We start from the raw sequence: 19216 nt of genomic DNA, 5'->3' as shown, positions 1-19216 counted from the left end.
GCTGTATCAGTTCCTTTCTTTTTTAAAAAAATCCAAGCCGTTGGATGGGGAACTTCCGTCAGTTCTGTAGCAGACCGGGAGAGGGAATTTAACCCTTCTTTCCGCAGCCACAATCCCAATGCTGTACGCAGCAAATGATCAAGCGGTGTGGGGAAGGCTGGACAGGGATATGGGGCTGCAGTGTCTGCTGCAGGTTTCTGAGGGACCTTGGGCAAAGCACCCTCAAGGGGCCAACTTTACCTTCTCACCACCACTGTCACCAGCTGTTTCTGCTCCTCTTCTTTCTCATCTTTGCTCCCACTCACTTGCTTGACAGACAGAGAGCCAGTGAGTAAGCAGTTAGTGGACTACTGCCCCTCCTCCTCACCACGACGGTCGACTGGGCCAGAGCAAAAGGCAGGTGAACAAGCCTGTGCAATGGTGAAGGAGGAGGAGTGATGCTAGGGGACTCTTGTTAGTGGACTCCTGCTGGGAGTTGTCCAGTGTCGTGTTTCTCTCAACGCTCCTGCTTTCAATGGGAGGCAAATGACAAGTCTTGCTAGGTAATCTACAAAGCTTTTATTAAGCAACAAACGTCTCTTCTACCTGAATAGAGTCTAACCTCTTGGAGACATTTCCCTAGGCAAAACTATGCAAACTAAGCAAGACAATTGTCCATTCAAGAAGAATAGGAAGCCACTTTCCAAACACCTGTAACTTCAGAGCGTCTGGTATGAAGGCAGGTTCTGGCGTAATCAAACTGACTTCCTCATGCCTTCCTTCCACCCCGTGCGTTTGAGCTTCTGGCGGACCCTAGCATCAGGGTGAGGATTTTAATGGAATTGTTGTAATGTGGGTTGAGGGTTTTAATGGGATTGTTTTATGTGTTATTGTAAAGCGCCTTGATGCCAGAAATGGTGAGGCGGCGCTATAAAAATAAATAGCTTGTCGGGACGCTCACCTCCGGAAGAAACCTCACTTCCCACTGAGTGTGTAGGATTTGGCCTTGAGGAGATAAGCTCTGGAGAGGGCTGACTACCTGCTGGGGAATTACCCATGACAGCTTCCTCCCCCACTGATACAGGCTGGCTGGTGTCTGGCGCTGCATCTTCTAGATCTGAATCTGATTCTGATTGATTACCTGAAACATCTTCTCCCAAAACAGGGGCAGTAGCGTTAGACATGACATTCAGCCAGCCTACCTGTGATACTGGCGCTGTATGGGAAGTACGCACAGAACCAGGTGTGTGAGTGAGGGGGTGGGCAAGAAATAGACTCTGTTAAAGTCTCTGGTATTCCTCTACATGTAGATGCTGCACTTACAGTAGAACTGGATTGAGCCTTAAGTATTTTTGCCTGTGTTGATTGTTGCTAATTACTCTGTGTTTCTGGCTTCTCAGTTCCGTGCTAAAGACCTGGGGGATTACTGGGCTTTTTTCTCAGAGCCTTCGCAGAGTCAGATTTTTGTTGGTGATCCTAAAGGAGTCAGAAACACGAAGGGAGAGATGTAGCGTTCACATTCCAGGACTGACGTGGCCTCAGTTTGTTTGTGAAGCTTAGGTTTGTCGCTTCATAGCCATAGATAAACAAAAGTCAGATAGACATGCATGAAAATGGTTCCAACTGCTGTTCATAAAGAACAGAAAGTAAGGAAAGATTAAATTGCTTCTGTCAATAATACGTTACTACTGCCCAAACTCAGTAATTGCTGGACATCAGCACTATCGTAAAATAAACAAATTGGCTAGAATTAAGACTTTCCCTCCCCAGAGGAGTTAGATTTAAGGGTTGGTTAAAATAAAAATTACAGGCTTCATTAAGTACTGGTATTGGTGGAACAATTATATGACCACACAATTCTTGGAGAAGTTCATCTTTCAAAGCAGCATATTGTTATTTGATTTGGGAGAACTTTGTTGACCTTAAAATGCTGACTATTCCTTCAGGATATCTTTAGAAAATCATAAACTAAATGAAGTAGTGAAATGTATTTGAGAAGATCTTAAAAGTATTTCCATAAAATTCAGTTTTTAAGAAAAGAAAAATAACCCTCCCAAAAGGCAAAGAGTAGAACAAATGCTGTTCTAAAGCAAATACTCTTTGCTTAGGGACTATCAGTGTGGAGCTGTAGGCACCAGTCTGAGATGAGCCGGGAGTTTGTGCTAGAAAGTCAAGAGTTGAAGTGCATGCCAGGAACTGGAGTGTAGCAATAAGCAGAAGCCAGAACCAAGGAGTAATCCGGAACAAAGAGTCAGGACTGAAGGCCAAACCAGAGGCAGGACCAAAGAGCAGGCCAGGGGGGAGGTTGGCCAAAAGACAGCCAAAGGATACGCAGTAATGCCCCAGAAGTCAGGAAGACTTTATTGTTCAGACAAAGCTTAACTGAGACAGGAAGGCCTTCCTGGAGGTCTAATGGCTGGCATGCAGTAAGCCGGACCAGAGGGTGCTCAATGCTTAGGCAGATGCTGCAACGTGTAGTTCTGTGGCTCACCACACTCGTTGGCTGCGTACAGATTGAAGGCCTCTGTTCTCTGAAGCTCCTGACTGGGGGAGGGGGCAAAGCCCTGCAGTGGCTGCTAATATGCGCTGCATCAGTTATATGACGCAGCTACAACTGCCCTGGGGGCAGTCCTAGTGGAAGGCTGGAAACCAGGATCTGGGGGGCGGTCCAATCATCAGAAACCAGGAAGAGGGCAAGGGGGTGACTCTGGTACCTGGATGGCCAGCGGAAACCCCACACTCCCTCCTTGACATCGGGATTACACAATGCTACCCCGGGTAAGGGAAATTGCAGGGGTTTTGGGGAGGCGGCACCAACTCGGTGCCATGAAGACACCCCCCCATGACACAGTCTGGAGTTGAGGCCTGCATGGAGGATTAGGGTTAGAACAGAACTAAAGATCAGAGACCAACTAAAATGTTACAGCCTACAGAACATTACAGCCTACTCTCTATTATATCTGCTTTTTGTGCTCAGAATTCTGATTGTGTAGAGAGTCTCCACACCAGTACCAGTGTCTGCCAGTAATGGGTGAGGCTGATATGGAGGCTCTCCATATGAACAGAGCCACCTGTGTCATGCCCCCAGTTTCAAGCAGTTACCAAGGTATGGATTTGGAAGGACATGTCCACAAACCCTGGGGAGGTCTGGTAGCACAGGCAACAGAGATGGCAAGAAAAGACTCTGGTACCAGTCCGAGATCTAATCACCCACCCACCTGAGATAGAATCCCCCAAGATGGACCCCCACCCACCCAAGCAGCTCCAAGGTCCTTAACAGTTTCTACCCCACGGGCTCCCACTCCTGCTCATGGTAAGGAGCGGTCATCTTGAAACAGCGGGGTCCTAGGAAATAGAGGTGGCAAGAACGTCTGTGCAGCTAGCTGAACAGCAACAGAATGCAAAGCTCCAAGCACAGGGACCATTCCATCCAACCCAGAGGAGGCAGGGCCAGCCCAAGGAAGATTAGAAAGGCTTACCTGGGCTCCAGACCTTGTTGGAGCATTCAGTTTAGAGCTGGCTGATATCTTGGGATTCTAGCCTGGCCCTACCTGCTACCCTAGCTGGCTGATTCAGAGTGGCCATCCTTTTGACCTTCTAAGGCTGGTTTAGCCTCCTTGGACTTCTCGCTGAATGTACACAATGACCACATCCGGACAATCATATCTCAGCTTAATAAACCAAGATATGAATGAGTGTTTTCATCACAGACCCTTTGCACACAGCCCCTTCACGAGAGTTGGCAAACAAAGCAGGGAGTCCTCAATGAACTATTTTCTTTTGGGCTTTTTTCTCATCTGGGAAACTTCAAAATGTGGTTTAATATCCTGGCTTGCTCCAAAGCAGTTAACCATATGATAAAACAGGTAACTATAGTTAGTTGAAGATATCTTGGTTTGTTTGCTGGCTGACATGAAGGGAGGAGCAAAGTGCCTGTAAACAAGCAAATGGCTCCTTCAAATCTTGGTTCCCAATTAAACTGAGATAGCATCCAAACTCTTCCAAAGGTCTGCATTCCAGAGACGTGGCCCTATGCATGCAGGGATGTTTTGCACCAATTATCCCATTAATGTTGAACTACCGACTTCCAATTCCATCTCTATTTCCTAGGATCCCAGCTGTTTCAAGATGACCAGTCCTCACCAAGATGAGGACGGGGAATGGAAGCCCATGGGACAAAAGGGAGTGTCAGAATGTGGTCAGTGTGTATAGTCAGTGAGACGTCTGTCTCCCGTTTCCCAAGAATCCCTTTATGTCCCGGGGCAGCTGTCCGGCAACAGTTTGAACCATTCAAGCATAACAAGGATTAGGTCAGCTTATTTCTACAAATCCATTAACTCATCTAGTAAGACAAGATTCTGGACAGAATTACAGATGAGCTATTATTTATTTGCATTCTGTGATCTTGCTAGGTTGCTGGAAATGGATGATTCATAGCCATCTCACCAGATATTTGACGCTTCGTATGATTTGGCCATTATTTGGATACTAATACTGCATGGAGTTAATAGGCATAATTCCCTTTCTCTCCGCTTCTTCCCTCCATCCCAAGCTCAAGAGCACAGTTGAAACCTAGAGGGGCTGACATCCAGATCTGCTTCTGCTCAACCGTAGCTTCCTCTTAAATGGCATCGTTACATTTTAGGCCGCTTGCCTTTGTTGCTGTCAAATCTGCTGTGACGTTCGGAGTTCCATACCGCAGAGGCCCCTTGCACCTAGGAAGTATTGTGGGGAAGGTGCACTGGCTCCTTCTTCATTCTTCTCAAGAGTGCCAGAGCCAAATCCTACCCCGGACCTGCCAAGCAAGTAGCAGAACTGCAATTACTCTTCAGGCAGGCAATTACGCAAAAGGCAGTTCTGTAGAATGAAACGAAAGGTACACAGACCAGAAAAAAATCAAAAAATATATTCGGCAGAAGTTGAAAGATGTATTTTTGGTTATTTGTTTCTCATCTGTTGTTGTGACACATGCTGTTGGGGACCATCAATGAAGTGTGTCAGGCATCAAAAGAGGGAGGCTGTGATTATGATGGCTTTAATCACTCTAATCTCCCCCCATGTCAACTTGTTAATGCTTTTTCTAAACAAAAATAGCGCAACTCTGTTACTAGTTCTTTCGAAGCATAGAGTCATCGGGGGGTGGGATTTTCACCACAGCCACCGGGGGGGGGGGCATCGCTATGGCCTCCTGCTGCTGTCCCACAATAGAGATGATCTCTTTACATGGGGAGTGAAAAAGGAAACCGCAACGACCATGTGACCCATTCAGTGGGCGTTTTTATTGCGTTGTTTTTCCTGCACACAGCAGGAAATGGCTGCACATTCCGTTTTAAAAAAATAAGCCGGATTTTCCGGATCTTTTTTTGCGACGGAAAAATGAGCGGAAAGAGTGGGAGGCGTGCGGGAGGCAGACGGCAGCGTCTAAAGGAAGTGCCCAAAAATGTGAGTGGGCAGTAACAAGCTAATCTGATGATCCCCTAAAGTGTTTGGGTTTGTTTCATTTTGCGTGAAGATTTTTATACCGCTTGCTTTCCATGTTTGTGTTGTGGGGAAGGGAATATTATTATTTGTTATTTTCATGCACACAACCTCTGTAAATATTAAGTGATATAGCCCGTAGATGGCATTTCATTCTCCTTGTGCGCGGTCCCGTACATGTACACTAAAAAATAAGTCCCATTCAGCTCAGCGGAGCTTACTCTCAGGTAAGTAGATATATGGTCCATTTATAGTTGGTTTCAAGACCACTCAGTATCCTGCAATTCCCCATGCTGTATTATTGGGCTGTCTGAAATAAAATCGTAATACGTTAAGGTGCAAACTGCTTTTACAATTTTCTTCCAGGCGATACAACCGTTCAGACTAAAACAGGAGACATCACAGTGGGTAAGTTGTTTTGTCTTTAACGCACCAATTAGCCAATTAACTTTAAGCAATTTCCTGATTAGCTGGTTGAAAGTGTGCAGCCTTAATTATTAGCCTTGCATCAGTGATTTTCAAATGGATGTTGTAAAAGCACAATCCACAAATGAGGGCTATACCCCAAGTGCCCCAGAATGGGGCTGTCAAGCCCTAACTAGTGTTGACTCCAGTGCTCCTCTTGGTGTTCACTCAGTACTCTGGGAACAGTTACGGAGCCAGGAAGGAAGAGCCATTGCACATAATCTCCTGACATAGAACCCAGATCCAGTATCTTCCTTCTAAATGTCATCCATTTTTCAGTTCAGTTAGTTTAATCTGAGCCTCGTGTGGCACAGAGTGGTAAGCGGCAGTTATTGCAGCCGAAACTCTCCCCACGGCCTGAGTTCGATCCCAGCGGAAGCTGGTTCTCAGGCAGCTGGCTCAGGTCGACTCAGCCTTCCATCCTTCCGAGGTTGGTAAAATGAGTACCCAGCTAGCTGGGGGAAAGGTAACTGCGACTGGGGAAGGCAATGGCAAACCACCCCGCTACAAAGTCTGCCAAGAAAATATCAGCAAAAGCAGGCGTCCCTCTAGGAGTCAGCAATGACTCAAGTGCTTGCACGAGAGGTTCCTTTCCTTTCTTTTCCTTAGTCTACTGGCTTTGGGTCAAACAATTTGGCCAAAATAGGCAGCCACCACTTGATGTTACATTTGAATACCTCTGCTGGAACATAGTCTTCTCCTGAGGCCCTTTTAGCTGGCAGTGTATTAATTAATAGCTCTATCTCTTTGTATGACACAGGGGGGCATGGTTCTGTGGTGGCAAGAATGGAGCTCAAAGGCAGATGTAACTGTGGGGTATCAGCGTTGAATAGGACGCGGTAGTGTTTCTCCCAGTCTGTCTTTGATATCTGTGAGTTTACATTGAATATATCACTGTTTAAGCTGTTATTTATAATCTTCCAAAAGGCGGCCGTGTCTTTTGTGTTCATAGCTGTGTCCAAACTGTGCCAAAGATGTCTTTGAAATACCATTTTCTTATTTCTGATTAGTTCCCTGTATTCTTTTTTCTTGCTTATGAATATCTCAGTTATTTCAGGGGAATAGTCAGACTTCATTTTCCTGGCATATCTTCTTACTACTGATCGAGCCTTTATGCAGTCCAGGTCAAACCAGCTTTCTTGAGATTGATTAGGAATGGGAAACTTCCAGTCCGCAGGCTAATTTGGTCCTCCAGGCCAACCCAACCCATCCCACCCACTAGGCCTCATAGGAGCCTGCCCCTCCTTCTCAAAGCACCGCCTCGTCACAGGAGAGAGTGGGGTGAGAGAGGGACTGAGTGCTCAGTCGCTTCCCAGTCATCTGGTGCTTCCAATGGCCAGCACAGTCCTGAGATCAGACAGAGAAGGAGGAGCAAGGCCTGTTCCCCAGGTGAAGACCAGTGACCTCAGGAGGAGAGGCTCCTCCCCTAATATCATGGGCAGGGCCAAGGAGGACATTGAAAACAATAGCACTAAAGAGGTGAATGTTGAGGTTTCATTGACTACCGCTTTATTTACTCTTTGTAGGTTGTGCCCGTTAATGTTTGTGCTCTGAAAGCATGTGAAATATTTTGGAACATGTGTTCTTAAAGTGTTTTGGATAGATAAGTAGATCATTTTTAATGGGGAAATGAGAAACAGTATGGATAAAACAGCAACCAAATGTCAGGAAATTCTAGATGTGCTTCACATCACAAAAAAAGATGTCTGTCTTTAAGAATATAGGTTTGTCTCAGAATGTAGCAGCCCTATACACATGTAAAGAATGTTATCAACAGCTGGTATCTGTATATAAAATGAGAGTGAAATGCATATGTGATTGTTTAATAGGAAGACAAAGCATAGCAACTCAGATCCAAGACAAATAAAGAAGGATCCTAGCATAATATACATTCCAGACATCTGATGTGTAACAAGATACTCAACAATAATTCTATCCAGATTGTTTAGCCTCATACAGGCCATAATTTCCATTCTGCTAGGCTATCAAAATTGATTTATAATGCTGCTCTGTTCTTGATGGCATGGCCCTCATTCATCATCAAGTTCTCCTAATTTTGTTTGGGGCATCTTATGAATAGGAACCCTGATTTTATGTTCAGCATCTTGCGTGTACAATACATATTTTGCTTTTTAGAGGTTTACCGTAAAATTTGATCCACTAATCTGCAAAAACCTGTTTGAATATAAGGTATTTTCACTGGCATCAAATCAGTTTTGGGAGACTAAAACTTTATCATCTTCCTTACCACCACCTCCTCCTCCTCCTCCTTCTAAAGCCTCTTAACTTAACTATGTACTAACTATTCTATACCTAGCAGTAATGTAATATGCATTGGCAAACACCCATATGATGATGAAGGGTCTGGCAAAATAATTATGATGGTACTATTGCCAAGTCTGTCCACTGGGGGCTCTCAGCCAGCGTTGCTGGGACAATTTGTCCCAACTACTGCAATCTGAGTGTCACGGTCAGAGTTTCAGCTTTGGATGAAATTGGGGTCTGTCCAATCATAATACTTGGAGTGGTGAAGCCACTATGGAAGCTCATTCACTTCATTTTGTTCACAAATGCAGTCTTTTCCCAACAATCAGGCTTTGACAAAATAGGTTTTCTTTGAGGCAGGAGCTGGCTGTGCACAATGCACTGGGCCTGTTCAGACAACACACTAAGCCGTGGTTAGGCCGCTAACCCTTTTGCAGCAAGTGGTTAGTAAGTGTGTTTAAACCGTGGTTATGTAGCAACCATGGTTAGGAATGGTTCCCATGACTACGACATGGTTTCCATGACTCACTAAGCCGTAAGGTTTATCTCAAAACGCTTAACCATTGTGGTTTAGCGTGTTGTCTGAACAGGGCTACTGATTAGCAACCCCACCACCCTCCCTGTAAACGGTTTTTTCCAACTCTTTCAAAATTGTGAATTTAAAGCAAACTGAGCAAGCGCTAAGAGAAAAAGAAGGCAAATATCCTGTCTGAAGCATGGGGGAGGGCGGGAGGTGAAGACAGGACCCAATCAGTGATAAGTACATCTGCCTGAAGCATTGTGAAGGCAGGGGGAAGCCAAGTGGGGAACGCCCCCCCCCCACCCCGCACAAGCCAAGCCAACTTTTTAAGGCACGTCTGTCACGCCCTTCACTGTTGCGGGTTTTGTTATTTTGTACTTGCAGCTGCTTCTTGAACTTATTGAGATCCATATGGCTCATCGCTGTATAAAATCTTTATTGATTAAATAGCATAGCTGTGATCACATGTCACATTTGCCCTTATGAGCATATGCTCCGGGGAATGCCGAGGGAGTATATTATATGAATCAACTCAGATGTTTGTGAGCGCCAGCGTTTGCAGACACATCACCTGTCCCTAGGTGACTTGTGTATTTCCATTGAATGATACAGCAAAGATGCATTGACTGAAGCAACAAACAGACTAGATTAGAGAGAAAATTGGTCTGTGAAGCTCTGGTGAGACATACGTTTAACAGCGGAGCCAACTTGGTGATCAGTAGCTATGATGGAAACTTTTAGGGGAGGCAGAAACAGAACAGGATTTGAGGCGACTAGTCATATTATGTGTACAGAAGGGCAAACATTCAGCTTTCTAATCTTGCGTTGACTTCCTAGTAGAGAGATTCTTTCTTCACATGAGTTCAGAGCATGCCACCATGTTTCCTCTTCTTGGATACGTCATTGTGTAGAGGGATTTAGAAACAAAGTATTTTAGGAGTTTGCCAAGGAGGATGCTTTCTGTCCGACAATTCTGCAGAACCCTGCACTGGAGCAGAAACACTTCATGCTTTGGCATTTTCTCCTCAACCAGCTTTGTCTTTTGCATTCCATTGCATTTACTTCAGTTCCTTTAGGAGTTTTGATAATGACTATCAGAGGCCAGATTGGGCAAGATAAAAATTCCCCCCCCTTCTAGAAATATTCTGTTTTAAAGGCCAGACGCAATTTCTGGCAACGTTTTTGTGATAAAAAAAGCTCAATTTGAAGGACAATTATTGATTGCCAAGATGTATACCCCCTCCTGAGGTGCCAAATGTTCAAAATCCTCACACCGAGTTTCAGTCTGTGCTGACTTCATTGCTGTGGTTTTTTTTCTGTACTTGTATCTGTTTCCAAGATTTACTGAAATTCATATGGATCACGGCGCTATAAAATATTTGCCAAGAGAGATGATGTGATCCAGAGGTGCAGTCCTGCCAGATCTGTGTTTCTTATTCTCTTCCAAGCAATTCTGCACTCTCCTGAACCTAAACATGCTTTTAAAAAATTCTCCTGTGTTCAAAAGACCAAGATGGGGCTTGCCTTGGCAGTGGCTGAAAATGTTGGTACACGAAGAATACTAAGAAAGCCCAAAGAGCGTGTGTGTGTGTATGCATTTTTTTTATTTAGGATCTTGCCTGTTACAAAAAAAAGTGTTAGCCAATAGGTATGCACACCTAGCATCTTTCTGGATCACATCCTATAACGCAGAGGGTCTGGGATGGAGGCTTTGATGTTGGAAGCCCAGGTTCAAACCCCTGGTCAGTTTGGAAGCTTGCTGGATATCCTTGGCCAAGTCACTATCACTTGGCCTAATGCGCTTCATTGCTAAAAGGCCACTTTCTGAGCTTTTTGGGCTGTGTCTATACACCACCACGTTGCCTCCCCATTCCCCCCAAACCCCGCAGAACTACTGCTGTGCAGTGGCAGCAATAGTGTTACACTGCAGAAAGCCATTTTCAGCCGGAGCCTCATTTTTTACCCCAGCGGTGGGGGAGAAAATTAGATTTAGCAGGGGCAGCAGCACAGGGACGGCGTGGATATTCCTAAAACTTTTGCCCCATTTCGAACAGAGAGCCGAATCACTCTGAGACTTCAAGGATGAGTTGCTGGTGGCTGGAATGCTTCAGAGCAATTGAAAAAACTGTGGTAAAACAACACCATGCAGTTTCGGGGAGGAAAGCCTGATGTGACTGTGAGTTGGCGGTTGCATCAATTAATCAGTGTAGCACCACTGCACAGCCACGATGGGGTATGCAGGGCATCTAAGGTCCTCCTCCAGGTGCCTACTCTGAGGGAAGCTAGGAAGACAGCAACAAGGGAGAGGGCCTTTTCTGTGGTGGCCCCCCAATTATGGAACGATCTCCCTGATGAGGCCCGCCTGGTGCCAACATTGTTATCTTTTCTGCACCAGGTTAAGACTTTCCTTTTCTCCCAGGCATTTAACCACATATGTTGAGGTTTAACTGACTCCAAAACGAGCTTTGGCCTAGCTGAGTGTTTAAAAACTGTTTTAAATGTTAGCTGTTTTTATGCTTTTGTTTTTAAATTTTATGTATTGATTTTTAATGTTCAGTCTTTTTAATCTAGTCTTTTAATCTTTGTAAACCACCCAGAGAGCTTCAGTGGCATATAAATAATAATAATAATAATAATAATAATAATAATAATAATGACGACGACGACGACAAGCCCCCGGGGGAGGATCTGCAAGGACCTCTTGAGAGAGAGTTGGGGCTTTCTCCTTAGCGTTATTCATTAGCAGTTTCCAGCCTGGCTCACTTCTTCAAGACACCTGACTACTTTGCTATCCTCTCTCTTCCCCCAAGTATTTAAAAGTCTTGGTGGGCTGGCGTGGGGGGTATGGGCAGGCAGAGGGGTTGCTACAAGGGAAATCTGAGGCTAAAGCCCGGGGCAAACGTGAAACCCTGTCATAGCTTGTATTTCTGAAATGTAGGCGTTCTCAGAATAGCAACAGCTTTTCCATTTCTTAGAACTTTATAACTTCACAAAATGATTCAGCAATTCCCAGTGCTTGCTCTGACCACTGATGCAGTTGCCAGAATTGTAATTTTTTCTCTCTCCATCTGAATCTGAACAACAGCTGTGACTGCTGTTGGGGAAGAAGGGTGGGCAGGGGGACATAACCTCTCTCGCCAAAGGTTTGCTAGATCATGCTGAGAACTTCTGGTCATACTAAACCGATTTGCTGCACTTGATCTTCTCTTAATTCAACAGCTTTCAATTCTCTGCCACACCTGCTGTGTCTCATCAGTGCAAATGGGAAAACAGGAATTGTTATAATCAAATTTGTCATTGGGGAGGGAGTCCTTGTTCCCATTATTCTGAGATTATCCAACATTCTCCAACACTTTTTGTCAGTTACTTTTAGTTCATTTCCGCATTTAACCAGCCAGTCTAACTTTGCTTCTGAATGTAAGCGTGTTGGTTTCTCTCTCTTTGGGATATTCCACCCCATTTAGTTCCCAATCATAGATTCCTAAGCTACCCGATTTACTTAAATTTAAGTCACTTTAAGAGTGTTGTGGCATAAAATAGTCCAGAAACAACTGCTGGCTGTGATCTGGAAATTATTTCCTCTTTTATCTATACCTCCCAGCTTCTTTAGTTATAGGGCATAAAGCTGAACAAAAGTGGGCCTTTTAATCAGATGCCTTTAGCCCCAGAAATCTGTTTTTCATACACTGAAACAAAACTATCAAAACTGTTCCTTCCCCTTCATCTTCTGCACTAGCCAAAACCAAGTTTGTTGATATGTTTCAAGAGCACCACGTCATTTATCATAGCCGTATGTGCCTTATGTTCAAGGATGATCCCTCTCTTTACATGCCCCTTAGACTGTCAGTCTACAGGCTTCCTGCTTAAACTGTTGACACAATCCAACTAATGTTAGTTGCAGTAAGTCCCACTGAAAAGGATGGAATGGGAGATGTGGCTAACTGAAGTCCCATGGATTTCAGTGGGAATTGACTGAAGTATAATTATAATTATTTGGTGCATTATGCTCAGTGTGCTCTATTAGCACCTATACACTGATGCAGCTGCTGATGCAAAGCCCTTCTAAAAAAACTAAAATCCAAGCAATCAGGTTTTGGTGGAGGGTGGGGTGGAAATAGGGCACTTCTCTTGAACAGCAGGTCAGGAGGATTTTAGATATTAAAGGCTCCATGCAGATGACCCCAGATGTTGGATTGGGGAGGGGAAACAGATGTAATTCCTCATCCAGTTAAGCATATGAACACAGATGTCTTTTTTGCACTTGTGTTAATCTGGCTCTGCAAAGCATTGGACTCGATGGCCTTATAGGCCCCTTCCAACTCTACTATTCTATGATTCTAACAAAAGACTGAAGAGGCCCCATCACACTAATTTGATCTGGAATGGGAGTTATCTGAATGAAGGTTTGGGGCAGTCCTATTAGAAGACCCCCTAAAAGACCCCGACGAGACCTCTGACCCAAGGGCAAGAAGGCCCTAAAATTGTGATTTTATGCTAATTAATGTTATGGCATTATAATACTTCTACCTAAGCCTTCTTTGAGAAGAAAAAAAAATGTCATTGCCTTTTGCAAAAGCCATTTACAGACCTCCATTTGCGGAGCTGCTAATAATGTGTGGAGGAATAGGAGAACGGACACATACTCAGATACCAATTAGACCTTCTTCTGGCTGGGTTGTGTTGTACATGTGCACCGATAAAGAATGCTGAAGAATGGCCTTACTTGGCGCCTGTTGGTTTGGGGAGCCTTAGCAATAAGCACGAACAAGACTGAGAAGAGGCGTAGATGACCAAAAATGATTGTATGTTCAAAAAAGATGTACCAGGGAGAAACACATCGATTTAAACTGCCCGGATGGTAGGCCTTCAGCAATGTTTTAGGAAAATCTCAGGTTGAGCTGTTAATAATAATGCCGGAGATGCTCAAAAAACACGTGGTCCTAAAACGTGAAATTGTTGGGGGTTAGATAGATGCCTCATTTCTGATTGGCGAATGGGTGGTCTCACCACCCATGCACCCCAATATGTTTGTCTCATCACTCATTGGGACACCCACCAATGACCAGAACAAGTGGATAATAGCACAAGTTAGCAAGAGCTCAGTTTCACGCCTTTGCTTTGCACTCTCACTGCTTCGCACCTGTCCTTCACTGGATCATCTGACCCAAGGATGTGGATAACTATGGATCTCTTTAGAACTCTTAGACTTTAGACTTCAACTTGCAAATAATGTTGACGCTTTACTTTCTAAAGTTAGGTATTAGAATATTTTCTAAACGTGTGATTTTGTCTCATTTGTGAAGATGAGATTTGGAATAATTTCCAAACCTGAAGCTATCTTAGAATCAATCTTGGTTAACCCTTGTAATCCCAATTTAAATTAACCTCTTAAGTGCCATTATGTTTTAAGTTCAGGAACTGGGTGCAAATTTTAGATTTAAGAACTAACATTCACACTAGCAGAATTAACCGCTTAAGTCCCGGAAACCTTTTTTTTTTTTTTAATTTAGGCCACGTAATTATTGCTTTTAGTCTTTAGTTTTTTCACTCCAGCTTCTACATTTAACTACAGAGGTGTCAAATTTAATTCTTCACATGCCTAGAGAAACTTAAGAAGCTTTAGCTTAGCTTTTTAAGAAGTCTGCAGGAGAAAGTCAAGGGAAAGCTAGAAATGTTAGTATGCTTTAATTTAGCTTTAAAATGCAAGTAAGACAGCAAGAGGGCGTCAATGCTTGGAGCTCAATTTGCTGCCTTGCTCACTACATGTGTAGCGCCAGCTTTGTCATCTGCAATCAGTGTATTTAAAGTGTTTGTCTTTCAATTTCCTTTTGAGTCTGTGGTTTGCCTGCTTGGACCTGGTTTACTTCTGACTGGGGTGTCTCAAACCCAATTGGTTTAGGTTCTGAAGCTAAAAAGGACCACATTAACAACATGTATAGTCTGTAGTTGGGCTGAGTTGAAGACATCCTTGACCTTTCTTATTTGCTGGCCTTCCCTCAAACAGATGTTTTGGACTTCAACTCCCATTATCCCCGGCAGCATGGCTAATGGCCAGTAATGCTGGGAGTTGTGGCTCAAAATTCTGGAGAGCATCAGGTTGGAGAATGCTGGTATACACACTGGAACCTTTGTGCCTGCTAGCAATCTCTGCAGCCAGCCTTTACACGGAAAAGAAAGAAACAAAAATCCCTTCCCTCTTTCCTCCTGAGATCACCTGTGGGGAAGCTGCATATCCGAAATGCCGATTTTGTTAATTTAAAAAATCCTCTTCTGAAAACATTGGAGCTGGCAGCCTTATGGAAAGCTCCTAATAATAGATCATTTCCTAAGAATTTCCAGTTCCATGTAGAAATACCCTGTTAATTTGAAGACTCGAATCCTGAGGACATTTCAAAGTTTTGTCCAGCAACAGTTTTCTTCAGTAAAGCCCGGCCCTATCATTAGGCAGAATGAGGCTTCTGCCTCAGGCAGCAGTTGCTTGGGAGGTGGGTAGGCAAGTTGTGGGAAGATATCGGAGACTAGAGCGGGATGTGACAGGCAGCCTTCCCTGCACTCCCTAAGCTAGTTGGCCATTCCTCAAGTACGGTGAAGGTCACTTTCACCAGTGTTAGATTCAACTGCCAGTCCAGTTGGTTTCTGTACATATAAGGCATCTTGTTCTTCACCTCAGACAGCAAAATGTCTTCAGCCTGCCCTCTCTTCAGTAATCTGACTAGTTTGCACTATGTCTTCCCCATAGACATGTATTCTATGTCTCAATATTCTGTGACTTCTACAGATACTGAAAAAAAGAACTTTTCTTCAACCCATGAATCAGTGTGGCTATGTGCCAATTTCTCTCTTTCTGTCATAGACAGACATCTCAAAATCCCTTTTGGGGTATTAGGGAGGAAGCCAGGTTTGGAACTGCCTTTATCATTGGTAGTTTGCTATTTCTGAAAGCCAAAAGATGCCGTCAGTTTCCCATATGACATGAGCTGGCGACTATTCTTTTTCTTTCTCAAATTTTCCTTTCAAGTTGATATATGTGTTTTACCAAACACAGCATACAACAGCTTCTTCCTACTCTTTGTGCATGTCTGGGTTGGGGGAATCCATGACATGTGTGGCTTGAGAAAGGAAAACTATAAACTAGTTTTGTAAGATTATTATTGCTGCTTCACAAATCCTGGAAGCAGTTTAGTTTCTATTAGTTAAGAAGCACAGGCCCTACAAATAACATTTTCTTGTCTGTTTCTGGGTTTTCTGTATAGAACCAGCTTTCTTGTGTGTGTTTGAAAGCTATTCTACCCATTGTGGTGTGTGTGTGTGTGTGTGTGTATCAGTCTATCTGTCTCAATCTTTATCTCCACAGGACTGGGAAGATTAAAAAGAAATAAATGTAAATGCACAAATATGAGAAAATCATAGAACTGTCCTAACTTTTCCTGTTCCTTCCTAATAAAGACTTTGAATAAAATTAATGCATATTGGAAAATTACTGGCAATTCAGCTGCTGTCTGCAAGGAGTTTTAGTGCATTTCCTGTTGTTCATCTGGGTTTAGCTTCATATGTATTTTGAGTCTGTCTTCAGATTTCATAATGTGTGGGTTTCTACTGTTTAAGGAAAACAACAGACTTTTCCCCAGAGTTTGTGCAAATGAACTTTTTGAAGCATCTCAGAAGGCAAGCTTTTCTCTTAGGTGTGTGCGTGTGGGAGTTTATTTATTCAAAGTCCAAATAGCATGCAGAGATAATATTATGAACAATATTATGTCTATTACTTCGGTGTCCTTTCAAAACACACTCCTTTTGCAACAATAATCCATACGTCCTTTTGGCTGCTCCTTTGTCTGAAGACAAATATATTCATGATTATCATTGAACATTCAGAGAAGGGCCATGTTACCTTCCCTGAACAAATGCAGATGCCCTCTCTTTCTAGATGTTCAGTGAGTCTCAAACTATCTAGTAAAGTTTAAATATAGAGAGAACATTGTGTCCCTCTCTCTGCTCTTCCAGAACAAAAACTCCATGACGTTGCTTTCCACCCCACCAAGAGCAAACTATTCTGAAACAGAGTATAGTAAAATGTGTCCCACTAAATATACCAATTAATTCATTAGCTCTTTTGTTCTTTTATTTTTCAGATTCCTCAGAAGGATCCCTAAAAGCTTCTACATGTCAAGGGGAGATAGATGTTTATATTATTAGTCAAGTGGGGAAAGTGGATTTGAAAACTCGGAAAGGTTAGTGAGTAAGCGCGTCTTAATATTTATTTATTTCACAATTTCTACGCTGCCACCTCCCAAGGCGGCTTACAAGCAGTATAAGAAAAACAATTAAAATCTGAAACAGCTTGTAAAATGTAAACAAAAATAGCAGCATAAACACATCCTGGTCCAGCCCAGCAGTCCGGAAGAAATAAATTTACAGTTTAACATGGTTCAAGAGAGAGAACAGCAGGGAACTTTTACAGCTTCAGCATGCAACTTACTCAGAAGTAAGTTCTTCTGAGTTCAGTGGGGCTTATGGCCAAATGACGTGGGACGTTAATTGTATTTAAGCAAGCGCAATGCATAGTTTTTAGAAGTGTCAGTAGCTACTGCAGGATTGGAGTGAGTGCCCATAATCAGGACAGTGGCGTGTGGGTGGGAGGTAAACCTTCCCTCATGCCATGGTTTCACTGTAAATCCCCCTCTCCATGAAGCTGCTATTGGCCTGGGGGAAAAGTGCCTGTTGGTTTCAATTAGAGCTTTGCTTCTTCAACTCACAGCAGTTTTGAGGTGGGGAGAAAAGTTTCCTCAGCATTGTCGTCAGTGAGAAAGCTTAACCGTCCTCCAACTACAGCATGGTCCTGATCCTGCTTGCCTTCCCCACCCTCAGGGCTATTTCCATTTTAAAAAACTGCACACTCATTCCTTACGCACAAATAGCTTTGGATCTAGTTTGTATCTTACTCCCCAGTAACTGTGTTTACAGCCTTAGATTTCAAAATAGAAACTGATAGTAAAGTTATACACTGGCTTCAGTTATATTCAATTAATTTTTACTTGGTTATTGCCTCATGTTTTTATGAAACCCAAATCCAAGATCACTAAAAGTGCATTATACTAACTGGACACAGTCATGCATCCAATCTGCCTAGGCCCAGTAAACAACTAATTTGAGCACTACATATAAGTCTATATATCTTGGTGTAGGCTGCAAGGGCAATATTTGTGTGAAACTCTTTTTCTTGCTGATAGGATGGTGCCTTCTATGTGGCCTGCTGAGTTCTTTAGACAATTGTGATTCCACACAAGGGTGAAGAAAACTTAACAGGTTCATCGTCCGAGGCTTTTATAAGACTTGCTTGGCTGGACTACTCTGACTTGGCTGCTACAGCTTATCCAGGCCAAAACTGCGATGCGGAGTGAAGCCAAGAGGCAGGGCCTTACAGTCAAAATAGTGCACCATCTGTTGTATGTGCATGAATGAAATATAGATATGCTTGGAATGTGAAAAGTGTGTGCGAAGTGGAGGTGGGGAATGAAGAAAAAAAAGTCAAGAAATTAGCTAGACAGTGAATGAGAAGGAGGAGAGCTTTTCGCATGGCTATTTTTTATAATGGCTGAAATCCTGAGGTTGCCCACTCTGATGGGAATGTCCCCAGAGCACAGTTTCAGTCATGGGCACTCCCACTTGCAGAAGCGAGCGGGTGACTATCACAGATTCCCCCTTCCTCTTGTGCTCTGAAGGTTTTAGGGACTTCCTGGAACAATGGTGGAGGAGCTGCAAGGGAAGGGGAAATCAGCAAAAATTGCTCCCCACCTTCTTCCAGTGGGATACTCACTGGATCGCAGTCCAATCCATGAAGAGAAGGAGCCATTCCATTTGTGGAGCCTAGTTATGATCCAAGTCTGTATCTTTACTTTGCTGTTCCATTCACAGGACCCCTACACGAAGAGAGAGAACCCCGCCACTGAATTGATTTAGCTACTTTACATACTCTACAAGAGATGAGCTGCTAGCATCAGCCATGTAGGGAGCCCCACATTGAAGGGAAGCACTTAGACCAAGCGGGGACAATCTGAGGTCCAGGGGCCATTTTCACCTCACAGAAACGTTCCATGGGGGTGTGGGGTGTATTATTTTAATGCACATTTTGTTCTTCCTCCCTCTCTCTCTCTCTCTCTTTAGTAATAGTGCCAATCAAGTCACTTGAAGCTACTAGGATTTCGCCATCTATGGCAGAAATGAAGTTAGAGTTCATTGTAGAGTTCAATTCAAGACTTCCTGATAAAACAGGGACCGATAAGCTCTGCTTTCATGAGAGAGAGAGAGAGAGAGAGAGAGAAGTTAGCACAAGGATCATCATGCTTGAAACGTTTTGGTGAAATATGCAGACTTTGCGTGGATGGCATAACATGCATCCAAAGTTCTTTCTCCTCAACCGAAGAAAAGCAGTCAACATTTTGCTTTGGGGCAAAAGCAGTTTATATTCCCTCGTTCATTGCTTCTCTGAGTCCAAGTGGTTCATGCTGGTCA

The 19216-nt window shown here is 43.6% G+C and overlaps 1 protein-coding gene across 1 annotated transcript in view; it reads left to right on the top strand.

The window, feature by feature from the left end:
• The window catches only part of FAM185A (family with sequence similarity 185 member A), a 50960-nt gene that overhangs the window by 17227 nt on the left and 14517 nt on the right, over positions 1–19216 (top strand). Inside the window, exons 5-6 of the mRNA XM_063134198.1 lie at positions 5824–5865; positions 16837–16935. Of these exons, the coding sequence (XP_062990268.1) occupies positions 5824–5865; positions 16837–16935 (141 nt within the window). The remainder of the gene's footprint in view (positions 1–5823; positions 5866–16836; positions 16936–19216) is intronic.

Source organism: Elgaria multicarinata, chromosome 9 (genome assembly GCF_023053635.1).
Source record: "Elgaria multicarinata webbii isolate HBS135686 ecotype San Diego chromosome 9, rElgMul1.1.pri, whole genome shotgun sequence".
NCBI lineage: Eukaryota > Metazoa > Chordata > Lepidosauria > Squamata > Anguidae > Elgaria > Elgaria multicarinata.
The sequence above is the reverse complement of the archived record's forward strand: the minus strand, read 5'-3'. Positions and strand labels throughout refer to the sequence as shown.